At 40.2% G+C, this 26,904-nt stretch overlaps 1 protein-coding gene across 2 annotated transcripts in view; it reads left to right on the plus strand.

Moving 5' to 3' along the window:
• map2k6 (mitogen-activated protein kinase kinase 6) overlaps window positions 1–26,904 on the plus strand; it is a 135,864-nt gene that overhangs the window by 72,436 nt on the left and 36,524 nt on the right. For both annotated transcript variants that reach the window (XM_059949054.1, XM_059949055.1), the window contains exons 5-9: window positions 3,818–3,937; window positions 14,417–14,533; window positions 15,926–15,977; window positions 16,828–16,955; window positions 23,674–23,751. In XM_059949054.1, coding sequence (XP_059805037.1) covers window positions 3,818–3,937; window positions 14,417–14,533; window positions 15,926–15,977; window positions 16,828–16,955; window positions 23,674–23,751 — 495 coding nt within the window. The remainder of the gene's footprint in view (window positions 1–3,817; window positions 3,938–14,416; window positions 14,534–15,925; window positions 15,978–16,827; window positions 16,956–23,673; window positions 23,752–26,904) is intronic.

Consider the following 26,904-nt stretch of genomic DNA (forward strand, 5'->3'; position numbering starts at 1 on the left):
AATGTTACCTATTTCTATTTTTTTTCTCAGCTCAAGCTGGTAAAACCTGAGGTGGCTATAGCCAAGATTACACATTTTATCAGTTGCTAGGAACATTTGGACTATTCTAGTAGAGCTTAGTATTGTGGCTTTCTGAAGATTTACATAAATATTGCTGTGTAGACCTAATTGTTTAATGCTATTGTGATGATATCGGGACAATGTATACCCTGTTCATATTCCATGGTCTTTTGGTTTCCTCTTTTAATTCAGCATATGTAGAAACATAGAAAACCAACAGCACAGTACAGGTCCTTCACCCCACAAAGCTGGCCTGAACATGTCGTTGCCTTAGAACTACCTAGGCTTACCCATAAAAGGTTAAAGTCTGTCCCGAGCCTCATCAGGCCAGTGCTTATGCCGGTTTCCGTGGCGTGAAGCGACAGAGTATGAGACTTCCCTCCTGGATAGTCTATCACGAGGTTAACCCCCAGCATTTTGCCGGTACCCTTTCTCAGCTGGGTGGACTGGAGCAATGTGTGGTTAAGTGCCTTGCTCAAGGACACAACACGCTGCCTCGGCTGGGGCTTGAACTCACGACCTTTAGATTGCTAGTCCAACACCTTAACCACTTGGTCAATGCGCCACACAGGCTTACCCATAGCCCTCTATTTTTCTAAGCTCCATGTATCCATCCAGGAGTCTCTTAAAAGACCCTACCGTTTCCACCTCCTCCACCACAGCCGGCAGCCCATTCCGCGCACTCATGACGCAGTGCATTTAAAAAAAAACTTGACCCTTGACATCTCTGGTGTTTTTCAGTTATTGATTTCTGTACATTATGTGTGTTTGGAATGGTGATATCTATCAAGTAATCTGTCCTATAATAATATATTGGGATGATTATCATAGATTGATTTATCTGTTTTTTTTATTTGCAGTTTACAAATAATAAATTGGTTGTTTGTCTGTGTTTGTGTGTGGCTTTTCAATGATTCTGTAGTATTTCTTTGTTCTACTGTGAATATCCACAAGAAAATGAATGTACATGGTGACACATAGTGTACGTAATTTGATAATAAATTTACTTAACAGTTTTCTTTACTGCTTTACCTGTTGGGTTCTTCCAGCTTCTTGTGTGTTGCTCTACCGTATACTTGCCTGATGTCAATCCCTTGATGTCAAAACTGAAGCATCATAGGGATCCTCAAAATCATTAGTAGAGAAGAGAGCCATTCAGCCCACAGGACCAGTGCAGGGCAAAGGCAGTAGAGGGTATTTAGTCCGATTCCTGGCCCCAGTCGTCCAGCCCTCATCCAGATAGAGGACGTCTTCCTCCATCTTTTCAGAAATGAATTTGGATTTCCAATACCCTTTACTCTCAAAGGCACTGGGTTTCGCCACTAGATGGAACACCTTCTCTATTATCTCATCTGCCGTTTCATTCGATGGTTTCAAACATCTTGTTTGCATCACCCAGTTTGCCTTTTTTAGTTCAAAGCATTGCATGCTGCATTTCTGTAACTTCTGATCTTACTTTAACCCCGTTAGCTCTGATAGCATTCGGTTTTATCACTTCCAGTACAATCACTCCTGACATGCAAGGATTAATTAAATCAAACCAACTCTGGGCTGGCTCAGAGAGAAATAAATTCTGTGAAATTCCTTTCATATCTGGAAAAATGAGCTGCAGGAGATTTGACCACTCACTACATTCCCTATAATCCACCCCCCATTTCCTTGCTTAAACATCTTTACCTAGGCTGCATTTTAGTTTTATGCCGGCCTTTGTTTAGGAAGAGGTCCCGCACCACCAGGGTCAGGACCAGGCTTCTGGACCAGCATGGATGACTTCCCTCACCTCAACCTACAGACTTATTTCAAGAACGCCTTACAACTCATTGTCTCCACTTATTTTTTTACTTGCACAATTTGTCCTTTGCACTTTGATTGTTTGTCAGTTCTTTATTCATGTATAGTTTTTTTTCCCAGAAATTCTGATGTACAGTACTGCGCAAAAGTCTTCGGCGCATATATATAGCAGGTGGTGATGCAACGAGTTAGAATACGTTTGTGATAATCCGTTTTTCTTTGACTATGATTCTTTTATCTCCTTTTCTCTAAAAGCCAGACACTGCTAATGGAAACAATTTACACGTAGATAGAAATCAAAACTAAAGACAGAAAACTTACGGCATTCTCAGCAGGTCAGGCAGCATCTGTTGAAAAGGGAACTGTTAAACTTTCCCTTTGTCCTAATTCTCCCTCACCCCTCACAGATGAGCATTTCTCTTAATTGGAAGTTATAGCACCGGTTCTTTCACCCCAGACCTGCTGAGTGTTTCTTGCATCTTCTGTTTCTGTTTTACATTTAGCTAGAATTCTCTACTTGCAGGAAGTTGCATCAAGAAAACACAGATTTGTTTGAAGAAGTTATGAAAGCCCTCAATTAACGTCAATTAGTGCCTTGGCTGTTGCCTCGTCCTTGTTGGCAGAATTTCACCTTCCCTATCCACCCACTGTGGTCAGTGGTAACAATTTCCAACACTGAAAGACACTTCACATCAAGAAAAACAAATATTGCAGTTCAGTGCGCTCTCAAGTTTATTATGAAATTTCATGAAGTCCTTGATCTGTGGATTATGATTTACTGCGTGTTCTCTACAAGTGATCAAGGGGTGGAAGTTTTATCTCTCTTAAATCTGCAACTTTGTACTTAGCTTCTGAAATTCAGTTCCATTGACTTAAGTGCCAAAGTTCCTGTCCATAATTACTTATACACATCTCTAGGGATGTTTCTAGCCCAATCAATCAATTGTATAGAGGCAATATCCTTTAAGCCAGGGATTCCCAACCTGGGGTCCACAGACCTCTTGCTTAATTGGCATTGGTCCATGGCATAAAAATGGTTGGAAGCCCCTGGTTTAAGTGAATAATCTAGAGTCTCAATGGAACATGGACTATAGTAAATTGAGTATTCACTGAAACCGATTAAATTCAGTATATATTGTACACTTCATGAACATTTTTGTGTGGTGTTTATGCGTGTGTGGGAGAAGGTGAGAAAGGAGAGAGAGAAGGGTAAAGGAGAGTGAGAGAATGTTTTGTTATTGTCCACTAAAGGTCTGTATTTATTTCTGTAGAATAACTCCTTCCAGACTGCTCTTCATCAGATTTGTTCGATGGCATCTTTTAATAACTAGGTGATGATAACGACATTAGCTTTAGAGCAGGAATTCCCAACCTTTTTAATGCCGTGGGCCCCTAACGTTAACTGAGGGGTGTGTGGACCCCAGGTTGGGAACCCTTGCTGTAGAGTTTTATGTTAACATCATACAGATAGAGGTGCTCCTGTCCCATCAAAATGGTGCCATCCTTTGCCCACTTCTCTAGTTGATCTGGACCTATACACCGGCCATTTCACAGCTCAGCCGCGGATCATGTTATCCGCTGTGTATGTTCTACCTTCCTAGAACCATTCTGGTCAATCCATTCTGTCCATACCCTAAGACCCTGCTTAAAGCCTCATGCTGATTACTTGTTTGAGTGGAACAGACTTTCCCCAAATGTTGACAATGAAAAGTGGAGGGGGGGGGGGGTGTGTGTGTGTGTAGATGAAGAATACTTAAGTTAATGTCGCTAATCTAATGTGAAAAGCAATTTCATTAACTGACATAAAAATGATTAGGAAGTCGAGCATTGCTTTTACACAGCGCAAATCTTGACTGATTGATATTGGCTGATGGTACCTCAGAGAAAAGCTGCCTGCTGTTACGGTGTGAGGACCAGCTCTAAGCGTATTGCTCCACCTGTGACAGCTGTCTTTTGTCTTTTGCAGAGGATCCGCGCCACAGTGAACAGCCAAGAGCAAAAGCGGTTACTGATGGACCTTGATATCTCCATGCGCACCGTCGACTGCCCCTTCACCGTTACCTTCTACGGAGCACTTTTTCGAGAGGTAGGGAAATCACCAGCCTCACGTGGTCAAGTGTCTTGTCAGGATTTGCAGAGTGCCAGTAGATGCCCAGATTTCATGGAAACAGTACTCATTGTATGTCCTGCAGTCCACCTGGAACATCAGACCAGGAGTAGCTGTTTACCCCTTAAGCCAGTCCTGTAACCTACTAGTTGATAAATTATCTTCATTTTTTTCTGTATACCCCTTAATATCAAAAATAAATTGACCTACCATCACCTGCATTTATCAAGGACCATTACCCTCCATGTGTATATGTTGGAGATGTGCAGCACCCATGTCCATGCCAACCAAGTCTCTACATTAGTGGTCGCCAACCCGTCAATTGCGATCGACTAGTCGATCTTTGGGACTTCCCCTGTAGATCCCCAAAAAAAGAGAAAAATAAATACACAGATACTGTTGATTGTTTTCGGGTTGTGGGGTTTTAGTTCCGTTCTTTCTGCTCAGTGCGCCTGCGTGTAGCTCCCCCGCACTACACAGTATACTTCAGTGGTCTCCGACCACCAGGCCGCGAGGAAACGATATGAGTCAGCTGCAGCTTTCCTCGTTCCCTGTCACGGCCACTGTTGAACTTGAACCCGCGTGAGGTCATCAGTCGCCTAAACGCAGTGATACCCTCGTGCCAGGGATCACTGGTTGGCCTCAGGCGGCCAGTGGGAAGTGCCGTCGCTACCGGCCAGGAGCGCTGCCTCTGAGCCTGTTTACACTATACCAAATGTTCGTGGGGAAGCTGGTGCTAAAATATTTGCAGACCATCTAATTCGGGCTCAGCATTTTGTAAGTATCAGAGCAAGCGACCTTGCTGTGATCTACTGAAACAAACTTTTGTTGGCCTATAGATCCTACAAGGGTGTTGGGCGGGTGCCTTGTTGTTCTCCTCGCTCGGTTGGTGGCTGTCTCTGGACTGCGACCGCCGCAGCCCTGGCACGGTGACCTCCGGCCCTCGTCTTCTCAACCCACCCACGACCAGCCGCACCTGGGTGGTTGGCGGCAGATGGGCGGGAGGTTGGAGTTTGGGCCGGGAGGCTGTCTAATGAGGCAATGAAGCCCTCAAAACTGCTTCGGTACCCTGAGTCCAAGCACCCAGTGCTTAAAGACAAACCTGTTGAGTTTTTTCAGTGGAAAAAAATGTGAGCAGCGCAGGACAGAAGCTAAGTGCCGAGAGCTGCAAAAACTGAATTGCGGAATAGATTGGACATAAGGAACCTGCTTCAAGTATTGCTGTATTTCTGTTGTGTTTAACACCCCCCTCTCCCATCGGCCGGTCCTCAAGAATATGTCAATATTAAACTGGTCCGCAGTGCAAAAAAAGTGTGGGAACCCCTAGTGTTTATACATTATTTCTACTTCCGGGTTGCGGGGTTTTACTTCCGGTCTTCTCTGCCCCAGTGCACATGCATGTAACTAATTGATCTGGGGTCGATCTTGCCTTTTACTAAAGCCAAGGTAGGAGATCTTGGGCTTAAAAAGGTTGGTGACCAGTACTCTACATTAATCCCATTTACTAGTACCTGGTTATTTGGCTGCTTCATGATTCAGATGCTCTTTCAGATCTTCTCAGGCAGTGTTAGGAGATCTTTGGATGAAAGAATTTTACTTAGGGTCTCTTCTAAACCTCTTACTCTTAACCTTAAAACTCTTTCTTCTAGTTTTAGACTCCTCTGCCATGGGGAAAGGTTTATCACTGCCTACATGATTCAACTCCCCCATCAGCCTATTCTATCCTAAGGAAAACAATTCCAGTTCATCCAGAACCTCCTCATCACTGAGACATTCCAGTGCAGACAACATCTTGATGAAATTATTTTCCAGGCAAAGTTATTGTGGAAGGGTTTTGTGGAAAGATGCATTGTGTTGTGGGGGTGGGGTGGGGAGGTGTGTGTGTGTGTGTGTGTGTGTAGATCAGTTTTGTGTATCCTCCACCTTTGCCCCCTGACAAATCAACATTGGCCCACTTCAAAGGTGTGTGCTTATCCTACATCTCTACTCACTCTACACTCATGATTGCTGGCTCAGCATGGCACAAACGTCATCTATAAGTTTGCTGGGGGAGGTCTCAAGATGGCGCATATGGAGTAAACCGCTTTTGGCTTTGCTCCAAACCTTTTACGTCTTTTTAACCTACAAACACCCCTTAAATGATCTTTTTTTACTTATTCTAAGGGGTTTAAACATATAGAATTTTTCTTAACTATTCGATCTATTTTCAACTTGCTGAAATGTCTAAAGTAAAAGAATTGAAACAGCCGAAAGAACCGATAACTATTGTAAAGCTTATTGAAGATAAATTTGCGGGTCTGGAGAGAAAAATTACCGAAAAGCTTTTTGTGTTTGATGAGCGTTTAAAATCATTCGAAGGAGAACTTAAAACACTTTCACTGGAACTACAAAAACAACAAGCAAGTATTTTGGTACTTGAAGAAAGCTCGTAAGAAAGAACGTATTATCGAAACTTTGCAACAAGAGCAAGCTTCGACTTCTCAACAGATGGATCGTTATAAATCTAAAATTATTGATCTTGAAAATCGCTCTCAAAGACAAAATCTTCGGCTAATTGGGATTCCGGAAAAATTTGAGAGCGGTGATCTTACCGTTGTCTTTTCTAAACTTCTAATGGATGTCTTCGGTTCAGAAGTTCTGGACTCTCCTCCAATAATCGATCGCGCTCACCATATCTCTCGCTATCCTTCTGATTCAGATAAACCATGGCATGTAATTCTCCGGATCCATTACCCTTATATCAAAGAGCGACTGATTCAAGCCGCTCGGAAAAAGGGTATGATCAACTTTCAAGAATTCAAATTTCGTATTTTGGAAGATTACAGCCCTGAAGTTTTAAGGGCAAGAATGGCTTTTAGACCGGTTATGTCTAAATTTCACCAGGAAGGCTACAAGCAAGCGCTGTTATTTCCAGCACATCTGAGAGTTACTTCTGAAGAAGGAACTGTTTGGCTGTTTAAATCTCCAGCGGATGCTCAAAGTTGTTTGGAACAATGACACTCTATCAGATTGACTAATGTAATAATTAGTCTATAAATTTTGATCTCTTACAGAATGATGGGTTTTTTTAGGTATGGCTGACATGTATTTTTTTATATTGTAAAAGTTCTCTTTTTTTTTGTTTATTCTGATTTTATTATTTTTTTTATATTTTACTAATCTATTAACCTTGAAAATAATTGATTAGGGTTTCTTTTTTTAAGTTTGTATCAGCTTTTTTTTACATTTTTAACATTTAAATATTAAGATTTAAAAAAAATAATAATAAAATGGCGTTTCTTCTTCCCGACAGACTCTAGTGCTTGGAAAGTCATATCTGTTTTGATGAGTTTGAAAGTTTTAAACTCTCATTTAAAATACTAATTTAGTAGTATTTATTTATGGGTTTTATCAATTTTAATTTTTTAACCCTTTTGTTATATATATAAACTACTAATTTTATATTTTAACTTTTGTTATATTAACCCTTTCTTATAATATGGGTTGTTTGTATTTTTTTCAATTTTTTTGTCTGAGTTGCCGTCTTGAGACATGGGGGTAATTTTAGTATTAGATTGCCTGCTTGCCTCTTTTTGGCTTTTTTTCTGGGGTTTCGAGGGTGGAGGGAGGGGGATTTTTCTTTTTCTTCTTTTTTTTCTTTTTGCTTGCTTTTTGCATAGTTTTATTTCATGGGCCTATATGAAACTACAAAAATGGTTGCAGTGCCGTGACTTCTGGTTTCTCCTTGAACTCACTTCCTTCTTCCGGGTTCATGAGTTCACTTTTTTTTAAAACTTAAGTGTTAACTGTAATAAATATTGTCAATATGGATAAGATTATTAATTTTGTTTCTTGGAATACTAATGGTTTAAATCATCTGATCAAACGGAAAAAAATATTGAAAGTATTCCATAGAATGAATGCTAATGTTATTTTTGTGCAGGAGACTCATGTAAGGAAGGTGGATAGTCAACGTTTTTTTAGGTTTTGGAAGGGCCAACAGTATCACGCAAATTCACAAGCCAAAATAAGAGGTGTTTCTATTTTTATAGACTCATCAACTTCTTTTATACATCATGAAACAATTTCAGATCCACAAGGTAGATTTTTGCTTATTACTGGTCTACTTTTTAATCAAAAAGTTGTTTTAGTTAACGTTTATGCTCCAAATACTGATTGTCCTGAATTTTTTAAATGCTTATTTACATCCTTTCCTAATCTGAATCAATATAGACTGATAATGGGTGGGGATTTTAACTGTTGTTTAAACCCTGTGATGGATAGATCCAAGCCTACCCAAACTCTTCCGAATAAATCGGCTTCTCTTATTAACTCTTTTATGATTGATTCAGCTATTTGAAATTTGGCGTTTTCTACACCCTAATGACAAAGAGTTTTCATACTTTTCCCATGATTATCATAATTACTCAAGAATTGATTACTTTTTCATTGATCACCATTTACTCACAGACGTTACTGATTGTAAATATGACTGTATTACCATATCTGATCATGCACCTCTGAAGTTAACTATTAAAATAACGGATTCACATATCAATGCTAAATTTTGGAGGTTTAATCCTATTTTATTGCAGGATTTAGACTTTGTTAACTTTATTAAACAACAAATTGATTTGTTTTTCGCAACAAATTCTACAGTAGAGATTTCTAGTGGAATTTTGTGGGATACTTTTAAAGCATATATTCGTGGACAGATTATTTCATACTCTGCTGGAGTTAGGAAATGAACTAATTCTAAAATATTAACATTAGTTGATAAAATCAAAGCAATTGATAAAATTTATTCAATGACCCCTAGTAAAGAACTTTATAAAGAAAGAGTGGAACTTCAAATGGAACATAGTTTATTATTATCCTCTTCGATTGAAAGTCAGTTAATTAAATCCAAAACTCAATTCTATATGCATGGAGATAAGTCTGGTAAATTATTGGCTAACCAATTGAAAATTGTTTCGGATAAACGACAGATTACTAGAATTCGTAAACAAGATGGTACTCTGACGATCGACCACAAAGAGATAAATAGAGCCTTTCAAGATTTTTAATAACTCTTTATATCAATCAGAATTCACTAAGGACTCTTCTATAATAAATGAATTTTTAAGGAAATTGAATATTCCAAAAGTAACTGTTGAGGATAATATAATTTTAGATGCACCTATTACGAAGTCTGAAATAGAAAAGGCTATTTTTTTAATGAATTCTGGTAAAGCTTCTGGTCCAGATGGTTTTCCTGTAGAATTTTTTAAATCTTTTTCTCCTATACTTTCTCCTTGGCTTTGTAAAATTTTTGAAGATGTATTAAGTGTAGGTAAATTACCACAATCTTTATGAAGCTTCTATTTCTTTAATTCTTAAAAAAGATAAAGACCCTACTGAATGTGCATCCTATTGACCTATATCCTTATTAAATATGGATTTTAAGATTTTCAGTAAAATTTTGGCTATTAGATTAGAAAATATATTACCTCAAATTATTTCTGAAGATCAGACTGGATTTATTAAAAATCGCTATTCATCTTTTAACATTAGAAAATTAATTAATATTATTTATACTTCTTCATCTAAAATACCAGAATGTGTTATTTCTTTAGATGCTGTAAAAGCATTTGACAGAGTTGAATGGCCATATTTATTTACTACAATGCAACAATTTAATTTTAGTTCAAAATTTATATCATGTATTAAATTAATATATCATAAACCGTTAGCTTCGGTTTTTACCAATAATCAAAGATCCCCTTTTTTTCAGCTATTTTGTGGTACAAGGCAAGGTTGACCTTTAAGTCCTTTACTATTTGACATTGCTTTAGAACCGTTGGCTATAGCTATTCGTGAATCACCTAATATTCTGGGTATTACCCGTGGGGAGAGGACGTATAAAGTATCATTGTACGCTGATGATTTGTTATTATATATATCTGACCCTGAAAAATCTATCCCTGCTATTTCGTCTTTGCTTGCTCAATTTAGTAATTTTTCTGGTTATAAATTGAATTTTAACAAGAGTGAACTATTTCCATTAAATATGCAAGTTCCAATTTATAAACATTTACCATATAAAATTGTTACAGATTATTTTATTTACCTAGGTATTAAAATTACTAAAAAACATAAAGATTTATTTAAGGTTAACTTTTTACCTTTAATTGATCAAATTAAGCAACTTGCTATTAGGTGGTCTCCACTATCTTTGTCATTGGTTGGTAGAGTTAATGCTATTAAGATGATGATATTACCTAAATTCTTATATTTATTTCAAGCATGACCAATTTTTATTCCTAAAGATTTTTTTGATACTATTGACTCTAAAATATTTTCTTACTTGTGGCAGAACAAAAATCCTAGATTTGGTAAAAAAAATATTTACAGAAGCCTAAGAAGGAGGGCGGCTTGGCTTCACCAAACTTAAGATTTTACTATTGGGCAGTCAATATACGGTATTTAATATTCTGGACACAAGAATGGACTATAGCTACTTGCCCACAATGGGTAAATTTGGAATGTAAATCTGTGCAAGATTTTTCACTGATTTCAATCTTAGGATCTTCACTTCCTTTTTCTTTATTCAAATTGAATAAACAGATAACTAATGCTATAGTCAGATATACATTACGAACTTGGTTTCAATTTCGTAAATTTTTTGGTTTGAATAAATTTATCATCTATAATATCTAATTATTTTTTTCGGCCTTCATCTATGGATCAAGCTTTTCTTTTATGGAAAACAAAAGGTATAACATGTTTTCGTGATCTGTTTCTGGATGATAACATTATGTCCTTTGAACAGCTATCTAATAAATATAATTTACCTAAAACCCATTTTTTAAGATATTTGCAAGTTAGAAATTTTTTGTATAATGAGTTACAGTCTTTTTCGAAAGAATGTCCATTGGACATTACAGATAGAATTTTAGCCCTTAATCCTTATCAAAAGGGTTTAGTAGCCATCATTTATAAGATGATCATGAATTTACAGTTAGATGTATCAGAAAAAATTAAGAAGGAATGGCAAGAAGAGTTGCATTGTCCTGTATCTACTGAGCAATGGGAAAAAAATTTATTATTGGTAAATTCATCCTCTATTTGTGCTAAACATGCCGTAATACAATTTAAGGTTGTACATAGAACTCATATGTCTAAGGATAAACTGGCTCGATTTTATTCTCATCTTAACTCAACCTGCGATAGATGTCATTCTGATGTTGCTTCATTGACTCATATGTTCTGGTCTTGTACTTGTTTACAAAATTATTGGAAAGATATTTTCAGTATTATTTCCAAAGTCTTAAATATTAATTTTCAACCACATCCTCTTACTGCAATTTTCGGTTTACCAATGATGGATAATAATCGTTTATCTGCTTCATCTCAACGAATGATTGCATTTGTTACATTAATGGCTAGAAGATCTATTTTATTGAATTGGAAAGAAATTAATCCTCCAACTGTATTTCAGTGGTTTTCTCAAACTATTTCTTGTCTGAGTTTAGAAAAAATTAGAAGTGTGGTTTTTGAACCTTCAGTTAAATTTGAAGAAACTTGGAGACCTTTTATTCAACATTTTCACATGAGTTGAATTGTCTTTTCCTAAACCTTACTTATACTATCCTTAATTAATTGGATGGAGGTTTGGAGTTATTGGCACTACTGTATATGTACTTAATATTATTCAATGGCCCATGTTGGTTAGTGTTTTTTTTTGCTTTTTTTTCTCTTTTTTTGGGGGTTTTTCCTTTTTTTTCTTTTTACTTCTTTGTTCATCAATGTTCTGGGTTTGAGAGGTTATATATTTTTATTATTACATATCTAAATGTCTATATAAACTATTAATTATGTACTCTCAAACATTTTGTATTCATGTTTCATTTATGTTTGTTTAAAACTAATAAAAAGATTTAAAAAGAAAGAAAAAGAAAGTTTGCTGATGCCACAACTACTGTTGTCAGAATTTCAACAGTATCCTTGATCCTTGGCATCAAGGAGTGAGATAGATTAACTCAGGGGTCGGCAACGTTTACCACTGAAAGAGCCAATATGGACCCATTTCCCACAGAAAAGAAAACACTGGGAGCCACAAAATGAAATAACACTGCATACAACGGGTTTTTTTTTTTGCCTTTATGCTATGTATAAACAAACTATAATGTGTTGCATTTATGAAATTGATGAACTCCTGCAGAGAAAACGAAATTACATTTCTGCATGCAACAAAAACATTTTGAACTCCGAAAAAAAAGACGTTGTGTTGAAGGTTACTACATAGGTAGCCTACCTTGGATCGAAGAATTAAAAGAAAGCGCGCACTGGCGGGTGTCAGGCATTGGCAGTGGTGATGTATATTAATAGCGATAAAAAACACGTTGTAGCGGTGTGCTACACGCAGCGCTAAAATAAAGACTGCAGTCAAAGGTAACTTTATTCGAACTAAACAGCCTTGATTTAAAGCCTCCCTCAACCCGTCCCCGTGGGCGCGGATGCTCCAAAAGACACGTACTCACAAACCCCCGTAGGCTATCTCCCTTAGCCTGAACGCTGGCTAATTGTGAGCCGGTTCGGATGTGCCAGGAAACGGTGTCTCCGCAAAGTTTTCAGATTGTACAAGATCACCATAATCTTCAAATTTCGAATTACATTTCAAAAGCTAACAAACCACGGGGAGCCGCATCACAGAGATCAAAGAGCCGCATGTGGCTCTGGAGCCGCAGGTTGCCGACCTCTGGATTAACTGGTTGAGTGGTGTCACCACAACAACCTTGCATTCAACGTTACTGAGACCAAGGAATTGATCGTGAACTTCAGGAAGGGGAAGTTGAGGGAAAACATACCAGTCCTCATCAAGGGATCAGAAGTTAAAAGTGCTTCAAGGTCCTGGGTGTCAGCATCTCTGAGGATCTATCCTGGGCCCAACAAATTGATGCAGTTACAAAGAAGGAATGACAGTGGCTATGTTTCATTAGGAGTTTGAGGAGAATTGTTATGTCAGCGAAGGTGCTTGCAAATTCCTACAGGTTTACTGTGGAGAGCGTTCTAACTAGTTGTATCACTGCCTGGGATGGAGGGGACCACTGCACAGGATTGGCAAAAGCTACAGAAAGTTGTAACCTCTGCCAGCTTCATTATGGGCACCAATTTCCCCAGCATCCAGGACATCTTCAAAAGGTGGCATCCATCATTAAGGATCTCATCACCAACAAATTTCATGACTTGTATAAGTGATATTAAACTTGATTCTGATTAGGATGCGTTGAGTGTTGGATGTGTTGTGTGAAAGGGCGCGAATTGTGGAAGGACATGTATGTTAGGAAGCGCTTGGAAGGCTGTGTTGTATGTTAAGTGTGTGGAAGGCCGTGTTGTATGTTGGGATATGCTATATGTTAGGAAGCGTGTGGAAGGACATGTATGGAAGGGTTTGTGTTCTTCACTCCAGAACTGCCAGTTGCTAAACCTTTTGGACAAGTTGCCCAGTCCCTGACTCTCGTTCTGTTAGAATGAATTCCGTCTCTCTACATTATCAAGTCAGCTGAATTGGAAAGACTAACACTAGATTAGCCTTTTTGATCATTATGACCCTAGGGAGAGGTACAGACAATGATGTTTGTAGTCAGGCATCCACCCCATCTGCCCAAATGTGTCTGGTACTCGCCTGTTGGAAACTGCTCTGCACTTTGAAGGTCCCAAGTGGATGAGTTCATGTTTGCCTATGTCCAAATCTGTTTGCCACACTTTAGTTGAGTCTGTTACTATTCTGTGATCGAATATATCTGTCTGCGCTGCTGTCTGCTATTGGGTCATTGCCAAGCTGGTCTGTGCATCCTTTTGCCCAGGAGCTATGAAAACCATGAATAGTTTTAACATCAACTCCAGTGTTGATAGTTTTTTTATTTTGCACATATGTGTGAGGCTATAGAAAGCTTCTGCAATTGCACAGACCTTGATGAGACTTTACTTGAAGTATTGTGCACAGTTCCTTCCTTAAGGAAGGGAATTACCTGCCATCGAGGGCGTACACAAAAGCTTCATTTGATTTTCCTAGGATTGATAGTTTTGGATTTGATGGGGATTTGATATAAGGAGCAATTAGATGTACTCGTTTTGCATTGCGTATACTGAGAGGAGATCCCATAAAAGCATACAAAGGTTCGGCAGGCTTGGTTGTTTCCTGGGATGGAACAGAGGACAACGTTTCAGAAGAGTACTGAGATGAGGAGACATTTCTTGGAGAGTGGTGAGCCTTTCAAAGTCCCTACCCTGAAGGACTATAGAGGTTCAGTCTTTCTGTTCATTCGGAGCAGAGATTGATATATATCAGGGCATAAAGGAGTCCGGGATGTGGTGATTATGCAGGAAAATAGCATGAGCTAGAATCTGTGGTTTTGATGAATGGGGAGTAAGCTGAAAAAAAAGCAATCTACTCTTATTTCTTATATCCTTGTGTTCTCATTACATTTGTCATAGGGTGATGTGTGGATCTGCATGGAGTTAATGGACACCTCCTTGGACAAGTTCTACAAAGGGGTCATAGACAGGGGTATGACCATTCCAGAAGACATCTTAGGAAAGATAGCAGTATCTGTAAGTCCCTCTCTAATGTTGTTAATCCTGCTTTGCTATTTTCCAAGAACACCTATCGGTGGAACCCACCGTTAAATTAATGGATGAGTGTTGCTGCTGGCAGACTGCAGAAAACATTCTTTAAGATTTATAGATTTTTTGCACAGTGGGTAATTGCCTAGAAATTGGATTTTGTTTCTTCCAAGAGTTAGATGTGGAGTAAATATTGAGAGTGATCATCTCTGTGGTCTGTGGTGCTTGGACGTTCCCAGTAGTTTTACTCTTCCCTCTCTTGGTGTGGGATCTCGTGCCAGTTCACCTCCAACCACTCAAACTAAACAGTGAGAGCCCAGATGAATGAGAATTAGCTTTCCTTTTTCACAAGTAAACAAGTTAATCACAGCTGTGCTTTTTATTAGCTTATCTTGGAGCTTCCATACTCAATGTAATAGAGAGAAACAGTACAGAAGCAGAACAACAACAAACACCGAAACTTAAAGATTCTGCTGCGGTCTGTAAGGAGTTCTCTCAGTGAGTTTCCTCTGGGTGCTGTGGTTTTCTCCCACAGTCCAAAGACGTACTGGTTGGTTGGTTGATTAGGCTAGGATTAAATCGGAGGTTACTGGGCAACGTGGCTTGGAGGGCTGGAAGGGTCTGTTCCACACAGTATCCCAATAAATAAATAATAATTTATTAAAACTCAGTGGATCAATGGAGGTGAGGTGGAAGTGATAGGTAGGACCAATTAGGGATGCGGTGATGGGCAGATCGAACCAGGTTCATTCCTTAGCACCATCTACGATTCACATCACAGCTATTCATTTCCGCAACTTCCAAAGGCACATTCCAAATTTGGCGTCAGGTTTAAATTCTGGAGGTCCCCTACCCAAGCACCTTCACCAGCAGTGGTTCAAGAACACTGCTCACCACCATCTTCTTAGCTATCAAGAGTTGGGTAGATGCTAGCCTTACAAACAATCATAACTCTCTCCCTTTTTCCACAGATGCTTCCTGACCTGCTTGGGTGTTTCCAGCATTTTCTGCTTTGCTTCTAATGAATTTTTTTTTTTTGTGAATCCAATTTGGCATCAGTTCTAACTGCTTCAAAGTTTCAGTGTGTCAAAGAAAGGATGCCATCCAATTTCTAGGCAGAGTTTTTTTCCAGTTGTCCGGATGGAATTTCAATTTGATTCAATTCAACACACCCAGCTCGAATATAATTAATGAAAACCTGACCCAATTATGGATTGCATTTTCATTCATTCTGGCTGAAGTCTCTATTTTTGCATTAAGCTAATTCTGTCTGTCAGATTTGTTCAGTCAGTTTTATCCCACAGCAGTAGAGCAAAACAAATGGTGCTTCTGCACCGGTCTGCATTCTCGTGGTCTAATTGCACTGGGCTTGTTTTGCAGATTGTGAAAGCATTGGAACATCTACACAGTAAGCTGTCTGTGATACATAGAGGTACGTGCCTGACTTGAATCCATTTAAGTACTGAACTGTCATAACAACTTGCAGTTGAGAACAGGAAGTAATGATGGTGCAGTCTGACTTTCTAATATGGAACCAGTTGACAAGAGAGTTTAAAAATTCGGTTTGTTGGCTTCCATGCGTTAACTACTTCTGCTGATGCTACCATTCAGTGAATCTCGCACGTTACTTGTGGGACTCCTTTTGGCAGCTTGTTTGCAATGTGAAACCCTTATACCTTGTGTACTTAAGAGCTTACAAATGATGCTTTGGTCTGTGATTCAGGTAATTTGTTTTTTAAAGCAGGTCACAATTTCTTGTGGGTCAAAACAAGCTCCTGGAATACCAACCTATAGGAGCCATGTATCTGTTTGCTATCCATATTAATGCAGTAAGACTGTTTATTTTGTTATATTGCTAGTCTTAGTTGCATTAGTTTTTTATCGCTTCAAAATTGTTTGTTTTGCTGATTTCTTAATAAAACATCAAACGTGTTCTTTGACTTTGAAACCTTGTTATTGGATTGGAGAGCACATCATACAAAATCAACTTAGTCTTTAAGCGGTGATGATTTCTTCGAGTAGCCACTGCATACCTAGTAGGCTAAAAAATGGCAGATGCTGAAAAGCTGATATAGAATGGTGGAAACGCTGCACTAGTAGCTGTTTCTCTCTCCATAGGTGCTACTTGGCCTTCTGAGTATTTCTAGCGTTCTTTTGTTTTTATCTCAGAACACCTAATCTTTTCCCCAAAACCACTCAGGTGGAAGAAAGGCCAGTTCATCTTGTTAACTGTGTCTTGGGACACTTCTGGGAACTCATCGGCTTGTTGTGATTTCTTTCAGACGTGAAACCGTCCAATGTCCTCATTAACGTACAAGGCCAAGTTAAGATGTGTGACTTTGGCATCAGTGGCTACTTGGTGGACTCGGTGGCTAAAACCATGGATGCAGGCTGCAAACCATACATGGCGGTAAGTCAACCTTCAACCCCAATGGGAAGACCTGGGGTTCTGGGCCAGTGTGAACAGTGGGGAAGGGTGACAGCTCTGCTGACGTTGCATGGAATTTGTGTTGACGTAGAGTGTCTTGGCTTATCTGGTTGATGTCAGAGGGAGAATTTTTGGAAACTCAGAAGTTGGTGTTGGGAATCTGGTTGGAGGCTTAGAACAGAGACCCAAGGACTGCAGATGCTGGAACCTGGAGCAGCAAGCCGCATGCTGGATGAGCGTGGAGGTTGATTCAGGTGAGGAACGGTGATCACATGGAGGAATGGAGAGTGGGAATAGCAGCAGAGACTAGCAGCATGGGAACCACTTCCTTTACTTGATTCCACACTCCACCTCCTTCTATCAGTTCCCATCTTCCGCAGCCCTTCGTCACCTCCTCCCAGCTTCTGTCACTCTCTTTGCTCCTCCATCTGCCTGTCATTCCCTCCCCCTCCCCGCCCCCCAGGCCTGGATCCACATATCACCTGTCAGCTCTTCCCCTCACCTCCGTACTTGCTGTCAGCCCTCAAGTCTTTCAGTCCAGATGCAGTGTCCTGGCCTGAAACATGGACTGTCCATTTCCCTCTACTGCCAGGCTCAAGGAGAGCTTCTGTCAAGCAGTAGTAACAATATTGAATGGATGCCGGGTCAGTAAGCTGGACTCTTGATCTTTAATTTCTACCTGCAGTGCACCTTCTTTGCACGTGTTACGCATTATTCTCATTCTGTTACGGATTGACCTTGGACTACCTCAGTGCACGGTGGACTGAACAGTATGCAAGACCTCAGTACGTGTAACAGTAATAAACCACCTCCAGTGTCTGATCTGCTGAGTTCCTCTATCAGAGAACAGTACAGCACAGTAAAGGCATTTTGGTCTGCGTTCAATCGTCTTGTTTGTTGGTTTCAAGCAGATTGGACAGAGAGTGTTGCACTGAGCTTTCAAAGCTCCCTCTTCCTGGTCTGGTGGGCAATGTAAAGTTATGATACACCATCTGTAAAGAGACTGTACATCCTCCCTGTGGAGTGCAAGGGTTTTCCACTGGTATTCCGGTTTCCTCCCACGGTCCAAAGATGTACTGGGTAAGTTAAATGATCATTGTAAGTTGTCCCGTGATCACTTTAGGGTTGATAGGTTTGTCGGGGATTGCTGAGAGAGCGTCGTGGCTCGAAGGGCCTTTTCTGTGTTGTACTAATAAATAAATGGGTAAACAAACAAACAAATAGCATTAGCTTCACTGAGCACACGTGACAGTTTCATGATCTCACCAAAATAGAACACGTGTTCATTTCACGGCTGCAGCTTCACAGAACATACATGATGGTGTAAGTAGACTTCACTTAGAATTTCACCTTGACATTAGGCCACGCGATGATGTCATGGCAGTACACATGACGTCCAGTTGTAGCTTCAGTGATTCAGACTCGATGGGCCAAAAGGCCTAATTCTGTTCCTATGTCTTATGGTCTTAACTAAGTGTTCATGGTAATGAAATGACAACAGCTTCACTGAACATGTGTGACTGTAATGTCAAGTAGCTACAGGGCATCATAATGTGTCGTGTCAAATGACGTGTACGAACGTGGTCTTGACCATGATTGTTCTTGGCAAATTTTTCCACAGGAGTGGTTTGCCATTGCCTTCTTCTGGACAGTGTCTTTACAAGATGGGTGACCCCAGTCATTATCAATACTCTTCAGAGACTGACTGCCTGGAGTCGATGGTCGCACAACCAGGATTTGTGATAAGCAGCAGCTGCTCATATGACCATCCACCACCTGTGCCCATTGCTTCACGTGACCCTGATCAGGGGTGGGGGGGTGGGATGCGGGGGCTAAGCAACTGCTACACTTCGCCCAGGGGTGACCTGCAGGTTAGTGGAGGGGAGAAGCACCTTACACTTCCTTTGGTAGAGATACATCTCCACCCTGCCATCCCAGTTACCAAATAACACCTAATACCACTGGGCTAAGTACTCCTATTTCTGTTTCACAACCACCTTCCTATTTTAACCAAAATACAATGCTCTGCAAAGTCTTGGGCAACCCAGAGATAGATGGATACACACAGGACTTTTGCACTGTATTGTAAACAGAAAGAGCTGGATTTGGTCAGTGTGCAGAGAGCATCTATGAAAAGTGAAAAAACAGCAATGTTCCTTGTCAAAAGCGGTCAGAGCTGTGAAAGCAAAACAAACTCATTTCCAGGTTGCAGATAGTTGGGCTGAGGGATAGACTGGAGAAAGGATAACTCTTACAAATGGTGGAATCTTGTTGAAGGTGGCGGAAATTGAGAAAGGAGACCTGGGGTGGAAAATGAGGGCCACAAAATCATTGTAATATTTTCCCAGTCATCAGAAGGGTGTTTGACAGAAAATGCTGATATCTCTCTCCCTCTCCCTCTCCCTCCCCCTCCCCCTCTCAGTATTTCATGCATTTTATGATTGTAATTCATCTTTTTTTTTAATTTTCAATGACTGTTCCCTTAATACAATGAAACAATTTGATCAAAGAAGCCTTTTTTCACTGTTAATATCAGGTAGGAGGTACAGGAGCCTGAAGGCACACACTCAGTGATTCAGGAACAGCTTCTTCCCCTCTGCCATCTGATTCCTAAATGGACATTGAACCCGTGAACTCTACCTCACTTTTTTTAACATATTATTTCTGTTTCTTTTGCATGATTTTTAAACTATTCGATGTTTGTATACTGTAATTGATTTACTTTTTTTCTCTGTTTCTATATTATGTATTGCATTGAACTGCTGCTTCGTTAACAAATTTCATGACAGGCCGGTGATCATAAACCTGATTCTGATTCTAAGTTACAAAATAAATGACTAGTGGAAAGAGTAATGAGGCAGTGTTCACGGGGTCTTGGGCTGGTCACAAACCTGACAACAGAGGGGCTGAATCTCTTCCTAAGATGTTGAGTGTGGTTTCTCTTGACATGTCCCTGATAGTGACGGGTCTTCAGTGTGGGATATCACCACCTCTTGAGGATTAATTAATTGACATACAGAGTAGGCCCGTCCTGCCCTTCGAGCCATGCTGCCCAGCAATCCCCCGATTTAACCCTAGCCTAATCACGGGACAATTTACAACGACCAATTAACCTACCAAAAGGTACGTCTTTGGACAGTGGGAGGAAACTGGAGTACCTGGAGGGAACTCGCGCGGTCACAGGGAGAACGTAAAATCTCCTTACAGGTTGTCGTTGATGGTGGGGAGGGTCATGCCCAGGATGGAGCTGGCTGAATTGCTGCCGCAGTGCTCAGTGATGATAAATCAGCTTCCAGTTATCTCTACAACACTACATGATGCTGGGTGCTTGAAGCATGTGTGACATGGTATTTTTATCAGTCATGTGACAATAATTGAGGCTATTTAAAGCACACATGGTCACAAAGTTCAGAGCAAATTCAAAATCCGGGTACATTCCCGCCACCCTTTTTCCGCTGGCATATTTAGCAAATCTCTTGAGCAGTAACTGTGAACTAAATATCAAGATCTGCTAACTGTAAGCAAACTGAGCAAATGGAGATATAAATAAATAGTATAAATAGAGCAGATATTTGGAGCATTCAAGACAAGAGAATCTTGCAGCTTTCCTCCCCCCAATATTAATTCATATCAAAGCAGTTGTCCTCCTGGTCAGAGCCACAACACTCTTTGCCTTCTCTCTGTCAGGTAAAATTCCTTCTCTCGAGTCTCTTGGCAGTGGTTGAGTACTGATCAACTACAGTTGGGTCTGTGCCTTTCATCTTTCTTTGCTTCAGGGCACAGCTGCGTTTGGGATGGCTAATTGAATTTGGAGGGCACATTCAGATCAAAAGTGTGAGCCCGGTGTTCTCTGATCAAACCTGGAGCCTTTCCTGTTGGGAATCCTATAGCTCTCCATTGCTGCCTGAAGCCAAGGATAGAAGTTAATTATCTGGAAAGGTGCAAGGACTGAAGTCAAGGATTTTTCTCGTTTGCTCCAAGTATGCAGCCATGAAACCAGTTTTGACTCCAGTAGGCCTCTCGTTGGGGACGGTTAACTGTTTCCTCGTGGATGGGCTGAGCCTTTCAAGATGGCTTCCTGTAGGGAAGTTCCAACTGAAGTTCCACAGGACTTCCAGCCCAGTGATTCCAGATGCCATCGAGGAGAGGTTGGGGTGGTTAATTCACTGCTTGGGTTAAATTTTCCCTCTGTGAACTCTGTCTACAGGTTTCCCCCACTATCCGAAGGTAGAGTGTTCCTATGAAACCCTTTGTAAGCTGAAATGTCGTAATGTGAGGAAACAATTACCGTTAATTTATATGGGAAAAATTCTTGAGCATTCCCAGACCCAAAAAAATAACCTACCAAATCATACCAAATAACACATAAAACCTAAAATTACACGAACAATGCAGGAATGATATGATAAATACACAGCCTATATAAAGTAGAAATATTGTATGTACGGTGTAGTTCCACTTACCAGAATCGGGAAGACAGCGACCCAAAACTGATTTGTAGGAAAAAATCGGAACGTACAAACATGCGCACACAACTGCCCCCCGCAAGGCTTCACCAGTCATGGTAGTCTTTCTCGGGGTAAACACATGTTTAAAGTGGGCGACTTTTTTCACAACAGCGAAAATCCTCTTTCAGTCAGCAAAAACAGGTATTATTGTAGGTCTCTCGAAACAGTGAGGTGTTATAAGGTGAACGTTTGAAAAACGGGGGTCTCCTGTATACCTCTCGTTGCATCAGTAAAGCAGACAGCCTAATCACAGACCCCACCCACCCCAGGCATTCTCCCTTCTCCCCTCTTCCATTGGGCGAAAGATACAAAAGCCTGAGAGCACATTCCACTATGCTCAAGGACAACTTCTCCCCTTATTAAATGCGATGAGTTGGACTTCTCTTTATGCTCTTTCACCTTATTGTTCAGCTGCGCTGTACTCCTCCCTGTAGTTTTTACGCTTTATTCTGCATCGTTTTTGTTTTACCTTGTTCTACCCCAATGCTGTGTTATGATCTGATCTGTATGAACAATATGTAAGACGAGCTATACACTGTATTGTGCATGTGACAACAATGGGAGCCATGGTAGTGCAGCTGTTAATGCGGTGCTGTCAGAGTTCGGGGCGTTGGGACTTCTGGCGCCGTCTGTAAGGAGTCTCCCTGTCTGCCCGCCCTGTGGAATTTGTGGGTTTTCCCCTGGTGGTCCAGTTTACTCCCATTGTCCACCGGGTAGGTTCGTAGGTCTGTGTAGATTGTCCTATGATTAGGGTTAAAGGGGGTTGCTGGGGTGACATGGTTTTAAGGGCCAGAAGATGCTGTATCACTAAATAAAATAAAATAAAATAAAACAGCACAATACAGGAGCAGGCTCTTTAGCCCATGATCTCTTTGCTGAATAGAACACCAAATTAAACTAAATCTCTTCTGCATGTATGTCTCTTCACATCCTATGTAAGGTGCACAGCGAAATAAATGATTTCAGAACTCTTAGCGACATGAGATACAAAATACGGTTGTTTAAAACATGTTATCACATAGAGGCAATGTATACATTTTGTTCTGGAAGCACTGATTTATCCTGTCTGGTGGTTTTGTTGTACAATCAGGCCTAGAATACCTACTATTCCATGTGGTTAGAACAAAACTTATCCTGTACGTATCCTTTGAACTAAAGCAACATGTGCAAAATGGTGGACGAACCCAGCAGGTCAGGCTGCGTCCGTGGAAATGAATAAACAGTCGACGTTTGAGTCTTGGTGAAGGGTCTCGGCCTGGAACACCGATTGTTTATTCATTTCTGCCTGGCCTGCTGAATTCCCCCACCATTTCATGTGTGTAGCTTTGGATTTCCAGCGTCTGCAGAATCTCTTGTGTTTATTCTTTGAACATTATCCCACTTACCTAAATGTTTGTCCTCTAGTTCTTGCCATTAAAAATAAATATTTATTGAGATACAGCGTGGAGTAGGCCCTTCCAGCTCTTCGCCACACAGCACTCCCCGGATTTAATCCCAGTCTAATCATGGGACAATTTACAATGACCAATTGACCTACCAACCATAAACAAGAGAAATTCTGCAGATGCTGGAAATCCAAGCAACACACACAAAATGCTGGAGGAACTCAGCAGTCCAGGCAGCATTGATGGGGGGAAGAAAGCACTGTTGACATTTTGGGCTAAGATTCTTCTGAGGATTTAAATTTCTTCAGTTCCTCCAGCGTTGTGTGTGTGTTGTTTAACCTACCAACCGGTAGGTCTTTGGACTGTGGGAGGAAATTGCAGATCATGGAAGAAACCCATGTGGACACGGGCAGAACGTACAAACTCCTTACAGGTAGCAACAGGGATTGAATTGGGTTGCCTGTGCTCTAAAGCGTTGTGCTAACCACCTCGCTACTGTGCCACCATTTCCACTCTGGGGCAAAAAGATTCAGGGAGCAGAGTTTTAAATTGAATGACAAAGAGACTTGGATCAGTAAAATTCCTAAGTTACCAGCATTAAAAATTACTTTTAGTAGCAGAGATGTGAAATTATTATGGAAATCCTTTGATACAAAAAGAATATTTTATTTCCAGGAAAAAAGGTGTGGCTGTCTCTCACCTGTTATTTCTGATGACCGACATGAGTTGATAATCTCTTTCCTGAGAGGATATTGTATGTTCTGGTATCGAACATAATTTGGTGAAACTTTGCTGTTCTTTTTGTAGCCGGAGAGAATTAACCCTGAGGTAAACCAGAAGGGATATAGTGTCAAGTCTGATATCTGGAGTCTGGGAATCACCATGGTAAGTGTTCATCCGGGAGATCCAGCAATTCCTAAGTTGTCACTATCTAGTAATATAGTCAGAGTGCATCCTCTCTTGAAATCCTGCTGCCTGAAATACTGTATATTCTATCTGTCTTTGTGCAGTAATTTTTAGGCAGTTACGTACAGGGCTTTGGGATTGAAAAGTAAAAATATAAATTCAAAATTCAAAGTAAATTTATTATCAAAGTATGTACATTTAGATAAAGTAAAATTAAAAATTGATACTAAAGTTCAAAATTCAATGTGAATTTATTATCAAAGTAATTGCATGTTAAGCACAAGTGATTCTGCGGATGCTGGAAATCTAAAGCAACACACACACAATGCTGGAGGAACTCGGGGGGTAAGGCAGCATCTATGGAAATGACAGATGTTTATTCAGATGCTGCCTGACCTGCTGAGTTCCTTCAGCATTTTGTTTGTATATATTACCATATTCTACCTTGAGATTCATCTTCTTGCAGGCATTTACAGGAAAAGGTAATAAAATAGAATTTTACAAACAAATATTCACAGATGAACAGGGATTTGGAAAAAACCAATGTGTAAAGAAGACTAACCGTGAAAATAACAAAAAAATAGGAACATGAGTTGTGAAGAGTCCTTGAAAGTGAGACTATAGGTCATAGAACAAGTTCAACATTGTGCCATAAAGCACTATGATACTAAAGCAGGCCCTTCTACCTAGTCCCAACGACTTGCTCCTGGACTACAGCTCTCCATTACCTCTCTACCGCAATCACCTTTAAAAATATTTTAAATGTTTAAAAACTATTTCTAACTGCAGAAGCCTATGTTGGGAGAATGACTCCGTATGTCGTACATTAGCCATTGACACGTTGATATTAGGGTACCTTGCTAAAGACAACAGATATCTTGCAGGAATGCTTTTGCTCTGCGGCTTTGAGAAATATTCATAAATTCAAGGAATACTCGCTCAACTTTCAAGGGCTCTACAACTCATGTTCTCATTATTTATTTATTATCTGAGTTTGTGCTTGTGTGGTTTGTCATCTTTTGCACATTGGTTGTTTGTTGGTTGTAAGTGTCAATCTTAATGTGCAGTTTTTAATTGATTCAGTTGTATTTCTGTAACCCCCTGGGTCGCCTGAGGCTCGCTCAGCTCGTTCTTGTCTAGGGGGAGCAGCCTTCGGCCCCGCCAGACTGGGTAATCAGCTTGTGTGGATGCTGTGTGATGTCCCCGCCTAACCCAAAAACAGACAGTACACCATAAGCGATTAAATGAGTACAATTTATAAAGGTTACTAGAACTAAGTGATTAATAACGATACAGTATATCTGAAGAAAAAAATAAAGAAAAGGCGCCAAACTTATCAAAGTCCAAACCACTTCGTGCACAACTGTTGGAGCTCAATCACTGAAGTCTTCTGGCCACCATTCGATCCCCTCCGAACTCCTCGACTCGCTGCTTAGGACCATCCGAAGTGGTCAACCAAGCACATCTAGCTTCATCTCCTCTCCTCGGAGTACCTCCTGGCCTCAGACCCCCGCTTGGCGTCCGTTCCTCACCCAGCTTGCAGCATCGCGTCCTCTCTCTCTCAACCTCTCGCGCCGATCTCCACAAAAGCCCGCCAACAATAGCTTACAGACTCAGAAGAAAGAACAACATTAATCCCAATTGGTTTACAAAGGAATACAATTCTCGTTATCAGTAAATTTTAACCCAAACAAGCTTCCAGCACTCTCTCGCAACAAAGAAGCATTCCTGCTTTTAACAAAACAAAGAAGCCATTTTGATTACATACACAGTAACAAAGAAAAAAGAAGAAACCCCCTTTACATTTCTTTGTTCTACTGTGAATGCCTGCAAGAAAATGAATCTCAAGTTAGTATGTTGTGGCATTTATGTACTTTGATAATTACTTTGAACTTTGAATCTTCATCCATGAATGCCTAGAAATTGGACCGACCCACCTGTTTTTAAAAAGAGAAAGTTATGTATGAAGTTGTTTAACACACTGGTAACCACTTTACTGATCCTTCGCAGACCAATTAGGGAAATGAGTCTGGGCATGTTTCATCTTAACAACATCGAGCATTACAGCACAGTACAGGCCCTTCAGCCCATGATGTTGTGCCAACCTTTTAACCTACTCTAAGATCAATCTAACATTTCCCTCCTACTTAGCCTCAATTTTTCTTTCATCCATGTGCCTATCTAAGAGTCTTTTATATGTCTCTATTTGCCTCTACCATCGCTCCAGCAGCACGTTCCACACACCCACCACTCTCCGTGTAAGAGAAAAACTTGCATATGACATTTGCCCTGTACATCCTGCAATCACCTTAAAATTATCTCCCCCCCTACCTTGTATTAGCTATTTCTGCCTTGGGGGGGAAAAGTCTCTTGGTATCCACTTGATCTGTGCCTCTCCTTGTACACTTCTATTAAGTTAAAGTTCAAAGTAAATAGATTATTAAAGTACATATAATCACCGCATACAGCCCTCAGATTCATCTTCTTGTGGGTATGCTCAATAATTCCATAGAATAATAACCAGAATAGAATCAATGAAAGACCACACCAACTTGGGCGTTCAATCAATGTGTAAAAGACAACAAGCTATGCAAATACAAAAAGGAAGAAATAATAATAAATATTGAAGAATATTTAATATTTATTTCTTATTTTATTATTAAATAATTATAAATAAATAAGCAATAAATCTCATCCTCCTTCACTCCAAAGAGAAAAACCTTATCTCGCTCAACCTATCCTCATAGTACATGCATTCTAATCCAGGCAGCACCCTGGTAAATCTCTTCTGCACCCTTGTAAATCTCTTCTACACCCTGGTAAATCTCTTCTACACCCTTGCTAAGGCATTCACATCCTTCCTGTCAGGAAACGATCAGAACTGAACACAAGTGTTCTCTAACCAGGGTTTGATAGCAACATTACCTTGCCGCTCTTGAACTCAATGCCTTTGCTCTTCCTCCAATCAACAGTCACGCAGCTAGTGACATAATTGATTGCACAGCTCGTATATCTTCCACTGCCATTGGAAATTGGAGTACTAGGGTAGACCCATGGTCACCATTACTAACTTAACAATGGTCATTGGACTGAAAGATCCCTTTTGCTGCATGTCTTGATGACCAGTAGAAC

The sequence above is a fragment of the Hypanus sabinus genome, chromosome 23 (assembly GCF_030144855.1).
Source record: "Hypanus sabinus isolate sHypSab1 chromosome 23, sHypSab1.hap1, whole genome shotgun sequence".
NCBI lineage: Eukaryota > Metazoa > Chordata > Chondrichthyes > Myliobatiformes > Dasyatidae > Hypanus > Hypanus sabinus.